General features: G+C 41.9%; 1 protein-coding gene across 2 annotated transcripts in view; it reads left to right on the top strand.

The window, feature by feature from the left end:
- Nucleotides 1–2,512: 2,512 nt before the first annotated feature.
- The window catches only part of pdgfd (platelet derived growth factor d), a 64,981-nt gene continuing 54,100 nt past the window's right edge, over nucleotides 2,513–13,393 (top strand). Inside the window, exon 1 of one of the 2 annotated variants that reach the window (XM_042334564.1) lies at nucleotides 2,513–3,200. In XM_042334564.1, coding sequence (XP_042190498.1) covers nucleotides 3,089–3,200 — 112 coding nt within the window. In that variant the 5' untranslated portion in view covers nucleotides 2,513–3,088. The remainder of the gene's footprint in view (nucleotides 3,201–13,393) is intronic. The other variant, XM_007904430.2, reaches the window with a different exon arrangement.

Below are 13,393 nucleotides of genomic sequence, written 5' to 3'. Positions count from 1 at the left end.
CTCATAGGCAGCGTAATTGCTTGTTTATATTGTCGACAAACGTGAATTGTTGCCTCAATTCAATTCAGTTTATCACATCAAAATGTCTCAAAGAACTACACAAATTATTATCTCTCTGCCTCTCCCTCTCTCTATCCACCTTAAAACCACCTGTGGTTGCCCACCCCAACCCCCCACCACCAGCTCAGCATCTAACTACACCGTTCTGAAACATTTTGAGACGTTATCTTATGTGAAGGGTGCTATATAAATGTAAGTTGTTGGTATACTATCGTGTAGAGTCTGCAAATAGAACAGCAAGATCCTATGGCACAAAAGAAACAACTTGCAAATTAAAACTGAATTAAAGAAACCTCTATAACAAGAACAACTTGCATTTATATGGTGCTCTTCACGCAGGACTAGGTCTCAGAGCGCTTAACAGTGGTAGGGCCTGACTCCGACGCTGGGGGAGGATGGAAGTGACCGCAAGAGAAAGGTCTTCAGTCACAATCTAGTGTGGATGAGAATATGAGTGGTGGAGTTCTGGATCAGTTGTAGTAGTCAAGGCCAGAGGTAACAAAGGCATGAATGAGGACTTTGGCTGCGTTGTGGGTGAACCTGACACCCAGGTTATGTACAGGTTTGGTAAGTGTTAGGGAAAGCCCAGGGAGGTTGAGGATGTCAGAGCCAATGGAGAGAAGAGGTCGATGTTAGCCAAGGAGTTTGGCTTACATAACCTATACAATTCTGCATGATCTTAAATTTTCTGCAGTACACCTGGTGACAGTCCAGTCTGCTGGCTTGCGTGTAAGATTTGGAGAGGCAGATCAGTCACTGGGGTAGAGGTTCTTCGCCGGCTCTTGTTAATTCTGCAAAGTCATAACATGTACCTAGGGCTAGCTGGACAAGCAGCGGGACAGCTTCCCTGAAATAATTATAATAATCCTTGAATATTGCACCTTATCATGTTTTCGAGATGTCTCAAAGTGATTCACAGGATATACTGTATACTTTGTGGGTGAAACACGGCAGCCAATTACACACAGCAGTGACCCACAAACAGTCGTGGATTGAGTGACCAAATTATTATTATTATATTTTTTGAAGGGATTATTCACCCCAGGAATTCAATCTGCCAATCGACTAGCAACCGGGTTCCTGTTTACTGCGAAGTAAGCAGAGGTGTGTAGAGTAAGGAAACTTGCCTAACGTTTCCCTGCCCTGGAATCGAACCCAGGTCCTTTCACTTGCAAGGTGAGTGCTCTTATGAAAGTGCTCATATTTGCAAGCTATGTGGTTTTAGCTGTTAAATTTCTGAACTGTTTCAACACCCACTCTGAGGTCCCTAAGCCTTGGTCTTCCAAACCTGCGCTTAATATTCTCTGGAATTAGATAAGCACGGTGCAGGCCTAATGGATTTCATTATGCAAGGTGTATCAGAAACAAAAATCTACAGTGCAGGAGAAGGCCATTCCACCCACTGAGTCCACATCGGCTGACAGAGCAAGGAGATCAATTCAGTCCCACCGCCCACCTTATGATGTTTAGCTGTCAATTCAACATGACTAATAATAATAATGATGATAATAATCGTGCATTTGATATAGCGCCTTATCAAGTCATTGAAGACATGTCATAAACTAATTTGAAGCGTTGTGCAAATTTGTTAGGGTTTGTATAAATTTACCAGCCTGCAACATTCTTCAGCTTATACCTATTTCCAGTCGCACCATCTGAAGAGCATATGCTATTAATCTCTCCTGACACCCAGTCACAAAATAATACCTCCTACAGTATCTGGAAGGAATGCTTTCATACTTGTGCTGCCACTCGCATTCGCCGAGGGTTGAATATAATAATAATAATCTTTGCATTTGATATCGCACCTTATCAAGTCTTCAAGACGTCTCAAAGCGCTTCACAGAATATACTGTAAAGTGAACTGACTGTAGATTTTGTGCGTAAAACGCAAGTAACCCAATTATATCTATCACCAGTAACTTTCATGACGTTTGAAGACAGGGATATGGATTGTGAAACAAGTATTAAGAGCAGTTCTTTTCAACTGTCTTCTTTTTTTTAAAAAAAATAGCCACAGTGCAAGGCGGGGGTAGCTGTTTAATGAACGATGCCTTCCTGCTGGCCTGGCTCTGAAATGCTGCACAGCAACACCGCAGTGCCCATGGCATGGCATGGCATGGCATGGCTGGTTGGTTGTGCTCCCTGTTGGGAGCTGTACCCTGGGGCAGGTTTGCTTATTATCCGACAAACTGCGAGAAAAAAAAAGCGAGCTGCAAGCAATGCAATGCAATGCACTGCACTGCTCTGCACTGCACTGCACTGCACTGCACTGCAAGCCCTGCCAGGTCTGAATCACATAAGGACTCTGTGCACCGTGCACGACATTCACAGCGTCAGACAGAAAGTGCTAAGCCGTAGCCTTTTTTTTTCCCCCCTTCCTTTTAACGTGAAAGCCTCAGCTGTAACTTGCAATGCCTTTCCTTTTGTTTACACTGCAAAGTGCCACTTCCTTGTGCTTTACCCGGCGTATTTCCTCATCGGGACTGTGGGAGCACACGCGATCTGCACCGCTCTCTCTGCCTCTGCATTTCTCCACCGCACACTTTTTAGACGAGTTGTCAGAAGACACTGCACTTTTGACTGCGGGTTCTGTGCAATTGCGGTGTTTGTGTGAGGCTTTGATGATGCGATCGCGCTTTTGGAGGATGAGATCTCTCAAGGAAATAGTCTTGGGGTGAAATTCTGGCACTGTTTTTAGTCTGTGACCGGGCAAAGTCGGAGTGGTTAGGAAAGGCGAATCAACCTGTTACATCTTCTTGAGCATTTGCAGTTTCACTGCTGCAGAGGCACTGATTCTCACAGTCGTCGCGAGAAAAAGATGCAGAAAGTTTGTTAAGAAAAAACAAGAGGAGAGAGACAGAGAGAGAGAGAGAGAGAGAGAGGAATAGCTAAACCGTAAAGGACGCTTCGGAGATTTTTTTTAAAAAAAACAAAAGGGATTTATTGCAACCTTCGCCCTGCAAGGATTTTTTTTTTAAAAAAAAATATTATTTAACGAGTGGAGCTTTGTCATTAAAACATCCCAATGTTATTGCTATTCACACTGGTCATAGTGTTTGCTGACTTACGGCTTCATGGCGTCAAAGCTCAAGGCGGATCTATTAAAGCTTTGCGATCCTCTACTATACAGAGAGACGGTAAGTTCCAGTTTATTACACATTATAACTGAGTGCAGAAACCTGCTCAGGAGAGCAAACATAAGCTTTAAGACAGCGAAATAAAGTAAGAGTTCTTTGGTATTGTTTGGCGACTCCTATTGGACTGGTTGTAGTTGGAAGAAAGCACAGTGCAAAAAACTGCAAAACTTTTCTTCGCACTCCCCAAAAAAGTGCACATCTGTATTTGAGAAAACTTTTAGAAACTTTCCCAGTGGGGGGCGGGGGGGGGGGTGTTTTTTTTTAAACCAGAGAGTGTTTTAATGCACCCCATCGGGTGCAATGGCTTTTAAGGGTGTGTTTTTTTTTGCTGAACTGGATCGTGTCTCTCACTTCGTGTCTCACTTTGACAGGGAGCAGAACATTTTTTTTTATCAACACACACTCGAAATATTTCTGAGCGAGGATTGCACTCCGAGGCAAACTGCTTCCCGAGCGTTAGTCCGGGTCACCTATTATTTTGCAGCAAAAAAAAAACCCAAATGGCAGATGAGAAAGAATCTCCTGCGGGTTGAATACATCAAATAAGCCTTGAATGTGGGTGTTCATCTCACTGATTCAGACAGGAGAGAGAGAGAGAGAGAGTCGAGCTCCAGTGGTGTGAGTTGTGACACCAGACTTTCTTGTTGCGTTTCGATCTTCTGATTTTAAACGCCACTGTAGTTATATTGACTCGTGGAGTCGGGACAAGAAGAGAAGCAGATCTCAGATCCACACACACACACACACACACACACACACACAGAGTGCCATGAATTACTGTGGTTTGGGATCACTGAACTTTCAGTGATGACACGAATCATATAAGAGCCCTTGGTTTCAGATGGGGGTGGGTGGGGGGGGTGGGGGGTGGGGGGGGGGGGGGGGGGGTCTCGCCTTTTAGGTGTTGTTTTCTGCTCTCTGGTTTGTTTTTGTACGCTTTGCATGCGTCGGACTGACAGTGTGCGCCTGGTGCCTCGTTGTGTTTAACGCTGACAGATGTGTATGGGTTGTGGGTTGGGTTCTGGTTGCAGGACATGTGGGTACTGCATTCCAGCAGCTGGAGGAATGTGCCAGTGTTATTGAAGGCAGCAGATCTATTACCCTGGGGTGGAGGGGGGGGGGTGGGGGGGGGGAGATGTTAGTGAGATTTGGAAGGAACCCAACATGACCTCATCAGGATTATAGTTGCAACTGCAATTACTTGCTGGGATGTGGTCCTTCAAAGCCTTGGATCTCCTGCTCGGGTCCTGATGATGCTGAGAGAGCAAGAGATCAGGGAATGGGCCGACAAAAAGGTCCCGAGCCCTTAAAGGTGCGGAACACCTCGAGGACGTGTTGCCTTTTGGTGGGACCGGCCTCGTCACAATGGGGGGGAGGTCCCCCACGGGAGCATGACATCATCCACAGCCAATGACCGAGAGACTGGGCAGGGCACTATGACGTCAGAAAGCAGCGGTGGGGGGGGGGGGGGAGGGATTGCTGCAGCTCAGGCTGAGGGTCCAAATAACTCTTGGAGCTGTGTGGTCTCCTCACCCTCTGTGTGTGTGTGAGTGTGTGTGTGTGAGTGTGTGCTGCACAACATCTAAAAGGAAATTTCAGTTGTTGAGCAGCGTGTTTCCGGAAGTGCAACTCGGGCGGTGTTTGATATTGTTGTTATACTAATGCATAGCATTGTGTTCATTTATATGAGAGTTTCGCCCACACAAGAGACCGCCAATCCACTTTGCAGTGTATTCTGAGAAGCGATTTGAGACGTCTCAACGACCTGTTAAGGCGCTCTATCATATGCAAGGATTAGTAGTGGCAGTAGTAGTATAATGTCAACGTGGTCACATACATGGTGGAGTCCTGCAGTTTAGTGGTTAGAGTACTCGCCTCACAAGCAAGAGGACCTGGGTCCAATTCCTGGACAGGGTGAAATCTTAGGCAAGTTTCCTTACTCCACACGCCTCTGTTTACCCAGCAGTAAGTAATAACCCGGTTGTTCGTCAATTGGTAAATCGCTTTTCCGGGTGTAATAAACCCTTAAAAAAAATTTGGTCACTCAATCCACAACTGTCTGTGGGACACTGCTGTGTGCAATTGGCTGAATACATTCTGTGAAGCGCTTTGAGTCATCTCGAAGACATGATAAGGAGCTATATCAAATGCAAGGATTATTCCATTCCAAAATCCAACTGATTCCGGGAATATTTATTTTACTGTCTGTGTTCAGTATTTTATTGAATATAATGGAAAGATGATGTACTTAATTACGATAGTTTTAGTGTAACAAAGTGGTAAACCATTCTCTGATAAATTAACATCCATTTTTTAGCTAATTTTTACAGTTGTAATATTACAGAGGTAGAATAGTTTCAAATAGCAGTATCCATCGGTCCTTCTAACCTACCCATCCAACTTCCCTAAGATTCTTTCCACATACTGTATCTATCTCATCCTTTAATATGAATCTCCAAGATCTTATCTAGTTCACTCACAAAACAGTCACTCCACTTTGCATTATATCCTGAGTAGTACTTTGAGCTGTTGCACTCCCTCTCACAATTTAATATCTTTACAACTCCAGGGAACATTTGTGATGTTAAAATTAAATACTTCTGAGCATAATTAATTTAGAAAGTAATCCTTGAATCAAAAATAGTTCTTCAATCATTAAAGTCATGTTATAATTAACAGTAATACATTTTATTTAAAATTAAGGCATTTCTAGCTCATTCAAAGGATGCATAGTTCATCAATTTTGAAACAATTCGCAAATTATTTTATTCATGAAGGCATATACATATAAATTAAAATTGAAAATTCCGAACTCACAGTGTGGTAATATATTATGCATTTAAGTATTTTATTAACTTATAAATTTATAAAAATGTATAAATGGTGACTGCTGTTTCACTTGAACATATATAACTTCAATTTCATCTCCTTTCAATTTAATTTTTAGTTCAAATGGGTAGTTTGCATCCTTATAAAAAATGAAAAAAATGAAAACATTAATAATTTATAGAGCAGTTAGTCCTTGGCAAAAAAAAACGTTTTCGCTCAAATATTTATGCTTACTTTATTGGACTGCCAACAAGTTTACCAGAACTAGCTTTCTCTGCTCTCTACAAGGAGTAGCTTGCTGAAGGGGTATAATATTATACGTTTTATAATAATAATCTTTGCATTTGATAAAGCACCTTATCGCATCGTTGAGACATCTTAACGTGCTTCATCCTAAGGTTTTGATTCCAGGAGGATGAATTTCAGAGGTGGTTTTTTTTATGTGTGACAGAATAAAGTCGTTAACCACGGATGGTGGCCACATTATTTGGGAGGAAACTTTACAGGAGGAAAAAACGGCAAATTATTTCCTCTGCCCTGATTTTGTTCCTTTGTTAACTTCCTCCTCCAGTCACACATCTCCCAGAGCTCTCAACACAGGATTCCTATCTCTGTTCCCAAGCCACCACCAATGCTGATCTTGGCACACGAGCAGAAGAAGTCCAAACGCGATCACCCCAGCAGATTTTCCTTTCCCCTCAATGTTTGAGAGGACAGCACTATAGGGAAAATTAAACCTGTATCTTTCCTTCCTGGAACACTGTGTGTCAGCCCAATGCCACTGAACTATTTGTACAGATTATGCTAAGATTTTGAAAGAGGAGGTGCAGTCACAAATATTTTTTATAGAACATCTATCTTTGCCTTTTCAGTTTTCTCTCCTCCTCTCCCAACGAATCTGGTTTATATATGGTTCCATGTGTTCACTTGATACCTCAGCAGCTTAATCCTTCCTTCATGAGTCATCCACATACATTCATTCTTCAACAAGGATCACAACTAAGACCACAGGAGTGCGAGTCAGGTTCACTGTTACCCTCCCTGACCAAATGATGCTGAGGACTATTGTGGGCATCCTATTGTTACTCTGGAATATATTAGCTGACCCAACACACAAATGGACGTGTTAGTTTCACATTGTGTAGTAGTCATAATGGAAGCTATAATATAATACCATCATGTCTCAAAAGAGTTTCATAAGATTACTGTACAGTATTGACTTTTATTGTTTTCACTGTTTCCACTGGTGGGTGTGTCGGTGACTCAAGGTCACAGATTCAAAATAGTCTCTAAAAGAAGCAGAGGGGTGGTGAGAAGAAATTTTTTCACGCAGCGAGTTGTTTGAATCTGGAACGCATTGCCTGAAAGGGTGGTCAAGGCCGATTCCATAGCTACTTTTAAAAACGTGGTGGATGGGTATTTGAGGAGGACGGGTTTGCAGGGTTATGGGGAAAGGGCTGGGGAGTGGGACTGACATTAATTGCTCTGTTCAAAGAGCCGGCACAAACTCGATGGGCCGAATGTCCTCTTTTTGTGTTGTACGATTCTATGATTCTATCATATCATTTGTCTTTCATGGTTATTACTTCACCATCTCTTTGTTTTCTCTGTTTATTTTGACAGTTCCTTATCCTTCTCTTATTTATTGTGTGTCACCCTGGCTCAATTTATTGCACATTCACCTCTGAGTCAGAAGCTTGTGTGTTCAAGCCCGCCCTCGAGACCTGAATTTAAATCGTCTAAGCAGAAAAACCCATGCAATGCCCGGGGGGGGGGGGGGTGTTGCACTGTTGGTGGTGCCGTCTTTCAGATAAGACATTAGAAAATCAATTTCTGATTTAAAAGAACATCTCAAAATGTTATCTACTACTTTAATAAATAGTGATGACTTTCACAATCTCTGAATTCTTAAAAACAATATTACAATATAGTTATATTCATAGCTCGAATCAGTAAACGTGAACAATTAAAACTTTCTACAAACTTCAATAACCCGTAATTGTGATTTTCTCTAGATTGCTTCTCAACTTGCAAACTTATCAGAGATAACAAGTAACTAAACTGGGTCAGATAAATTAATACTTGAGCACCAATATCTTCAGATATTCTGCTTCCACTCTCTGGGATTCCATCTTGAGTTCCTCTGCTTTGCCCACTCCTTCTCTGTTTTGCCACCTCCCTCTCTCCTTTCAAATCAGGCTTTGAATCCTCTCTTTGACTCAGCCACCTTCCCACCACTCACCCCCTCCTTAAATCCCCCCATCTACACCTTCCCCCCACCCACCCCCTCCTTAGATCCCCCCACCCACCCCAGTTGGTGCTGCTAGTCAGTTGCACTTTGAGAGATCCTTCTGACATGAAAGATGCGATATAAATAGATATAAATTATTTTAGTAGTCGTTGTTCTTGTCACAGGATAAACTGAATTGCCAGATGAGCATAAGAAACCTACAACTCTGAACTCACAATGAAAACATGGTATCCATTATGGTGGACATTTTGAAAATGACACATCAAATGTTGAATCTAATAACATGCCTCATTTTATTACTTATGGTACTGAGGAACACTTGAGTGTTCCCTCGACCCTTATAACAATAAATGTATTACGACATTAATTTTTTTTAAGATTTGCAAGCTGGATAAGCACTCCACAGAATAATACAATTGACTTTTAGTATCAATAAATATATTTTACAGTTTAGTGCGGCTGCGTTATAACATCATTATAGCATCATATGTGGGGTCAGATGCTGGGCTACAATTCTCTTGCAAAGAAAGCAATTTGATCCAGCCTGTCTGTGCTGGCTGTTTGAAAGAGCTATCCATTCAATTCTATGTATCTCCTTTTCCACTTACTCCATCAAATTAAACTTTTTTTAGATACCTATCCAGTTCCCTTTTGGAAAACTAATATCTACCATCATAACCGGCGGGGCATTCCTCATCCTAACAACTCTGTGTTAAAAAATGCTCCTAATCTTGTTCCCTTTTTCTCTTTTGGTGATTATCTTAAATTGTTACCCTCTTGTCACTTGACTCGTGAAACAGTGGAAATAATTGCTCCCTATCTGCTGCCTATCTAATTTTAAAAACAGATCTCCCCTCAACCTCTCTCTTGCAGTGAAATTAGACCTAGTTCCTCCAATCTCTACTCATAGGTCAAATCTCCCATCCCAAATATCAGTTGGACACAGCTATGTTGGTGAAGGATGTGTGGAGATAGCTTCTCCCTCTTCCCAATACTCCAGTCATCTCACTAATAGTATTGCAATGTATTCTCTTCTCAATACCCCTCTCGAGATTATTTTTCTGTGGCTGTCAAAGTTCAGATCGGGAAGAAAAAAACACAAGTGAAATAGTGTGCTGAGCTTAAGGAATAAGAGAGTTAGTGTGTGACAGCTCAATATAGAAAATGTGACCGGTAAAATGCAGCTGGTACCAATACTGCAATTTCACTCCCTCCTCTCAGTCTGAATTTGGGATTTTTCCTCATATTCGTGCACTGGACATGGCATCAACACTGTGTGAGTCTCGATGTCACTAATAATGAATTTGCTACTTTGCTTGTGTTTGTGTAGCTTGCATATTTGCCCGTATTTAAGGACAATATAACATGAGTGGATCATTACAATTTCTTCAATTTCTATCAGTTGATCCTTTGACAACTATTAACACCACTTTAAAAATATTTTAAAGAGTTCTTTACAGATAATCAAACATTTTTTATGTATTCCAAATTTCAGTTATGAAATAGTTGTGAGTAGTGTGTAATTGTGGGTCAGGGGAAGTGAAGTAAGCTAGTGCTTAGCTGAGCCGAGGGAGCAGGTGGATTGTTAAGGTTTAAGAAGGTCACAGAGGTAGGGAGAGATAAGAGCATGCAGAACCTTAAAAATGAGGATGAGGATCTTCAATACGATCCTCTGGGGGATGAGGAGCTGGGCAAGGGTGGGTTGATAGGCTTGAGGAGCCTGGTGAGGGAGAAGATACGAGCTGCAGAGTTCTGACTGATCTGCAGCTTGTGGAGGAAAGAGTTGGGAATTCTGGTGAGCAGAGAGTTAGCATAGTAAAGTGTGGACGTGATAAAAGAATGGTTAAGAGTCTTGACAGCCCTAAAGGAAAAGGAATGGCAGAGGCAAGCAACGTTGTGGAAGTGGGGGAAAGCTGAATGGGTCAATGGGTCAATGCAAGGATGTGAGGTTCGAAGGATAGTCAACTGAGGTTCTGTATGGGCTCAGTGAGGTGGAGAGCGCATCCATATATAGTGATGCTGTCAGCATCTGCGGTGAGGAGGCACACAGGAGGGACTCCGTCTTGTCGACATTCAGTTAGAGAAAGTTGGCTCTCATCCAGAAATTGTCTGTCAGGCTATCTTGCCTCACAAGTGAGAGGGCTCAGGTTCAATTCCCAGCAGTGCAAAACCTTAGGCAAAGTTCTTTACTCCACACATTCTCTGTTTACCTAGCAGTAAGTAGGAACCCGGTTGTTAGTCAATTGGTAGATCACTTTCTGGGGGTAATAATTCCTCCAAAAAAAATACTAATTGGGTCACTCAATCCATGACTGTTTGTGGCACACTCCTGTGCGCAATTGACTGCCAGGTTTCCCTCACAAAATACACAGTCAATTCACTTTACATTCTATTCTATTTTATTATTATTATTATCTGTCAGGACACAAGTGGTCCTAGAATTGAGGGTGGACGCAGAGAGAGTTGGGTGTCATCTGCATACTCGTGGAAGTTAACCCCAAGCCTTCAGATAACATCACTGAGTGGGAGAATGTAAATATTAAAGCAGAGAGGATCGAGGTTAGAGTCCTGAGGATAGGGATAGGTAAGAAACTTGGCAAGGACAGAACTGAAAAGGTGGAGCTGCGAGCAAACATGGTGAAGAATAGAATGGTCAACAGTGGCGAAGTCTTAGCATAGAAGACCTTTTTGCCTTAAAATTTAAGATGATGCAAAGCTGTGATCATGATTTGGAATCGTTTCGTTTTAATAACTGTGGAAAAATAAGATGAATCTAAGAATTTTAAGATGGACTTAAAATTTAAGATTTTAAATGATCTTACAGGCAAAATACATGGAATTTTGAGCCATCAGTGCCTTGGTCAAACATCAACTAAAGGGCGTTTTGGTTGTTACACATGACTAGCTATAAGGAGTTTATTAGATTACTTCTGCCTGGTTCTATATCTTCCATTGTGTTTCCTTTTCAAAAAGACTTTGGTAAATATCTCAATTTACCTAAAAGCCAATGGGATTCTTAATTGACTCACTGAACTTATATGAAACAATGACTTTTGACTCAAGTTCAATACAAATTTACATTTAATTAGCTCCCTTAATGTCGGGAGGACGTCCAAAGGCGCTTAACAATACTGGGTTGCCACTCGAGCTGGTGATGGGAACCAGGCAGGGGGGTGGGAAGGGGAAAATGACCAAATGTGAGGTGAAAGAGGTGGGTCTTGAGAGAGATCTTTAATGAGGTGAGAGAGAGTGGGGGAGAAAGGCTAAAAGCCCACCTGCCAAAGTAACATTTGAACAGTGTAAATTTTCCCCACCACATGCTCAAAATAAAAGTGAGAATAATGTGCACTTCCATTCATTGTGTGCAGTTAAACAAATTACCCTTCAAAGAATTAATAGTCGGGAAAAAAATACTTGGCAGATATTGACTTTGATGAAGTGTGCTGATACTATTATACACATGTTCAACCGCTACAAACACATGATCTTTGGGAAGCAGAGTTGAGATAGATGCTTGAACAGTCCTGTCTTAAAGAAAGTATTTGAGAGCATTGCAGAGGTGAGGAAAACCACCCAAAAAAGTGACATTAAAAATGACATTAATACAGTGCTACTGAAAAAATCCCTGAACATTATGATTTGATTTTGATTTTGATGTACATTCAAACAATGGTCAAATGTTTAAAATAACTACTGCACCTAATAGTTTCGGTGTTCATTAAACATCATGGTCTTCATGTAAGCTGATGACACACTTCAACAAGAGACTGGAGGGACTTTTTCCATTGGAACAAAGAAGGTTAGGGGGTCACCCGATAGAGGTCTTTAAAATTCTGAGGGGTTTTGGTAGCGTCAATAGGAAATAATATTTGCACGGATTAGTGAATCATTGACTAGAGATCATCGATTTAAGATAGTTAGCAATGAGCAAATGGGGAAGTTAGAATTTTTTCATACACAGAATTGTTAGGATATGGAATGCCCTGCTGGAAGTGGTGGGTGAGGCAGAACCCATATTAGCTTTCAAAAGGGAAGTAGATGAATGACTAAAACATAGTAAACTATGGGGGTATTGGGAAAAGGCAGGTAAATGGGACTGAGACGATTGCTCTTAAAAGAGCCAGCACAGACACAAAGGACTAAATGACCTTTTTCTGTGTTGTAAATTTCTATGTTTCGATGATACAAAATTCCTCCTCTGTGGAATCTCGTTCCACTTATACTGTGGGCAGATTTCACATCACCAACGGCAACATAATTATGATAGATTGTATTCTCCCCCCCCCACCCCACCCACCCTGCTCACCGCTCAATGTTTAGGGACAGTCGGTACAGTGAGAAAGACCATTGAGGCAAAACACACATCTCTGACCTGATGGCTCAGCATTCCTGCAGGCAGACCAGCAATGCTGGAGGCAAATATTTATATTGCCTCCCCTGGTGCTGCTCTCACTACATGCGCCAATGAAAACCACCTTTTTGGGTGGTTTTCCTCACCTCTGCAATGCTCTCAAATACTTTCCTTAAGACAGGACTATTCAAGCATCTATCTCAACTCTGCTTCCCAAAGATTGTGTTTGCAATGGTTGAACATGTGTATAGTATCAGCACACTTCACCAAAGTCAATATCTGCCAAGTATTTTTTTCCCGACTATTAATTCTGTGAAGGGCAATTTGTTTAATTGCACACAATGAATGGAAGTGCACATTACTCTCACTGCACGCTGTATAAACGTAACTGCTGTCAGCTCATTGTTGTTCAACAGTGATTTGGAAGTACTGTTTATGCCCAGTCACTGCGAGCCAAGATATTGGGAGCACGAACACAGTCCTCTGTTGCAAAATGGAGAGCTCACCTCATCCCGTTGCACTAACACCAAGCACATGCCAAGCTTGGCAAAGAATTTGGAGTGTGCTTGAGGTTGCAGATTGTTGCCATGTGTTGGGAGATCTGCCAAACCACTGTAGGATGTGCTTCAGCATATTGATAGACACAGGCACTGTTCCACAGCAGACAGCTTCAGCTGGAACCAAGTCACTTGCGACGCATTGCATTGTGAATTGATGTAAACGTGCTCTCGGTCACAGGGAATTCATTGTCTTCAGTTAATG

The sequence above is a fragment of the Callorhinchus milii genome, unplaced genomic scaffold, assembly GCF_018977255.1.
Source record: "Callorhinchus milii isolate IMCB2004 unplaced genomic scaffold, IMCB_Cmil_1.0 Scaffold4, whole genome shotgun sequence".
NCBI classification, from domain to species: Eukaryota; Metazoa; Chordata; class Chondrichthyes; order Chimaeriformes; family Callorhinchidae; genus Callorhinchus; species Callorhinchus milii.
This window is presented reverse-complemented; position numbering and strand designations above follow the sequence as displayed.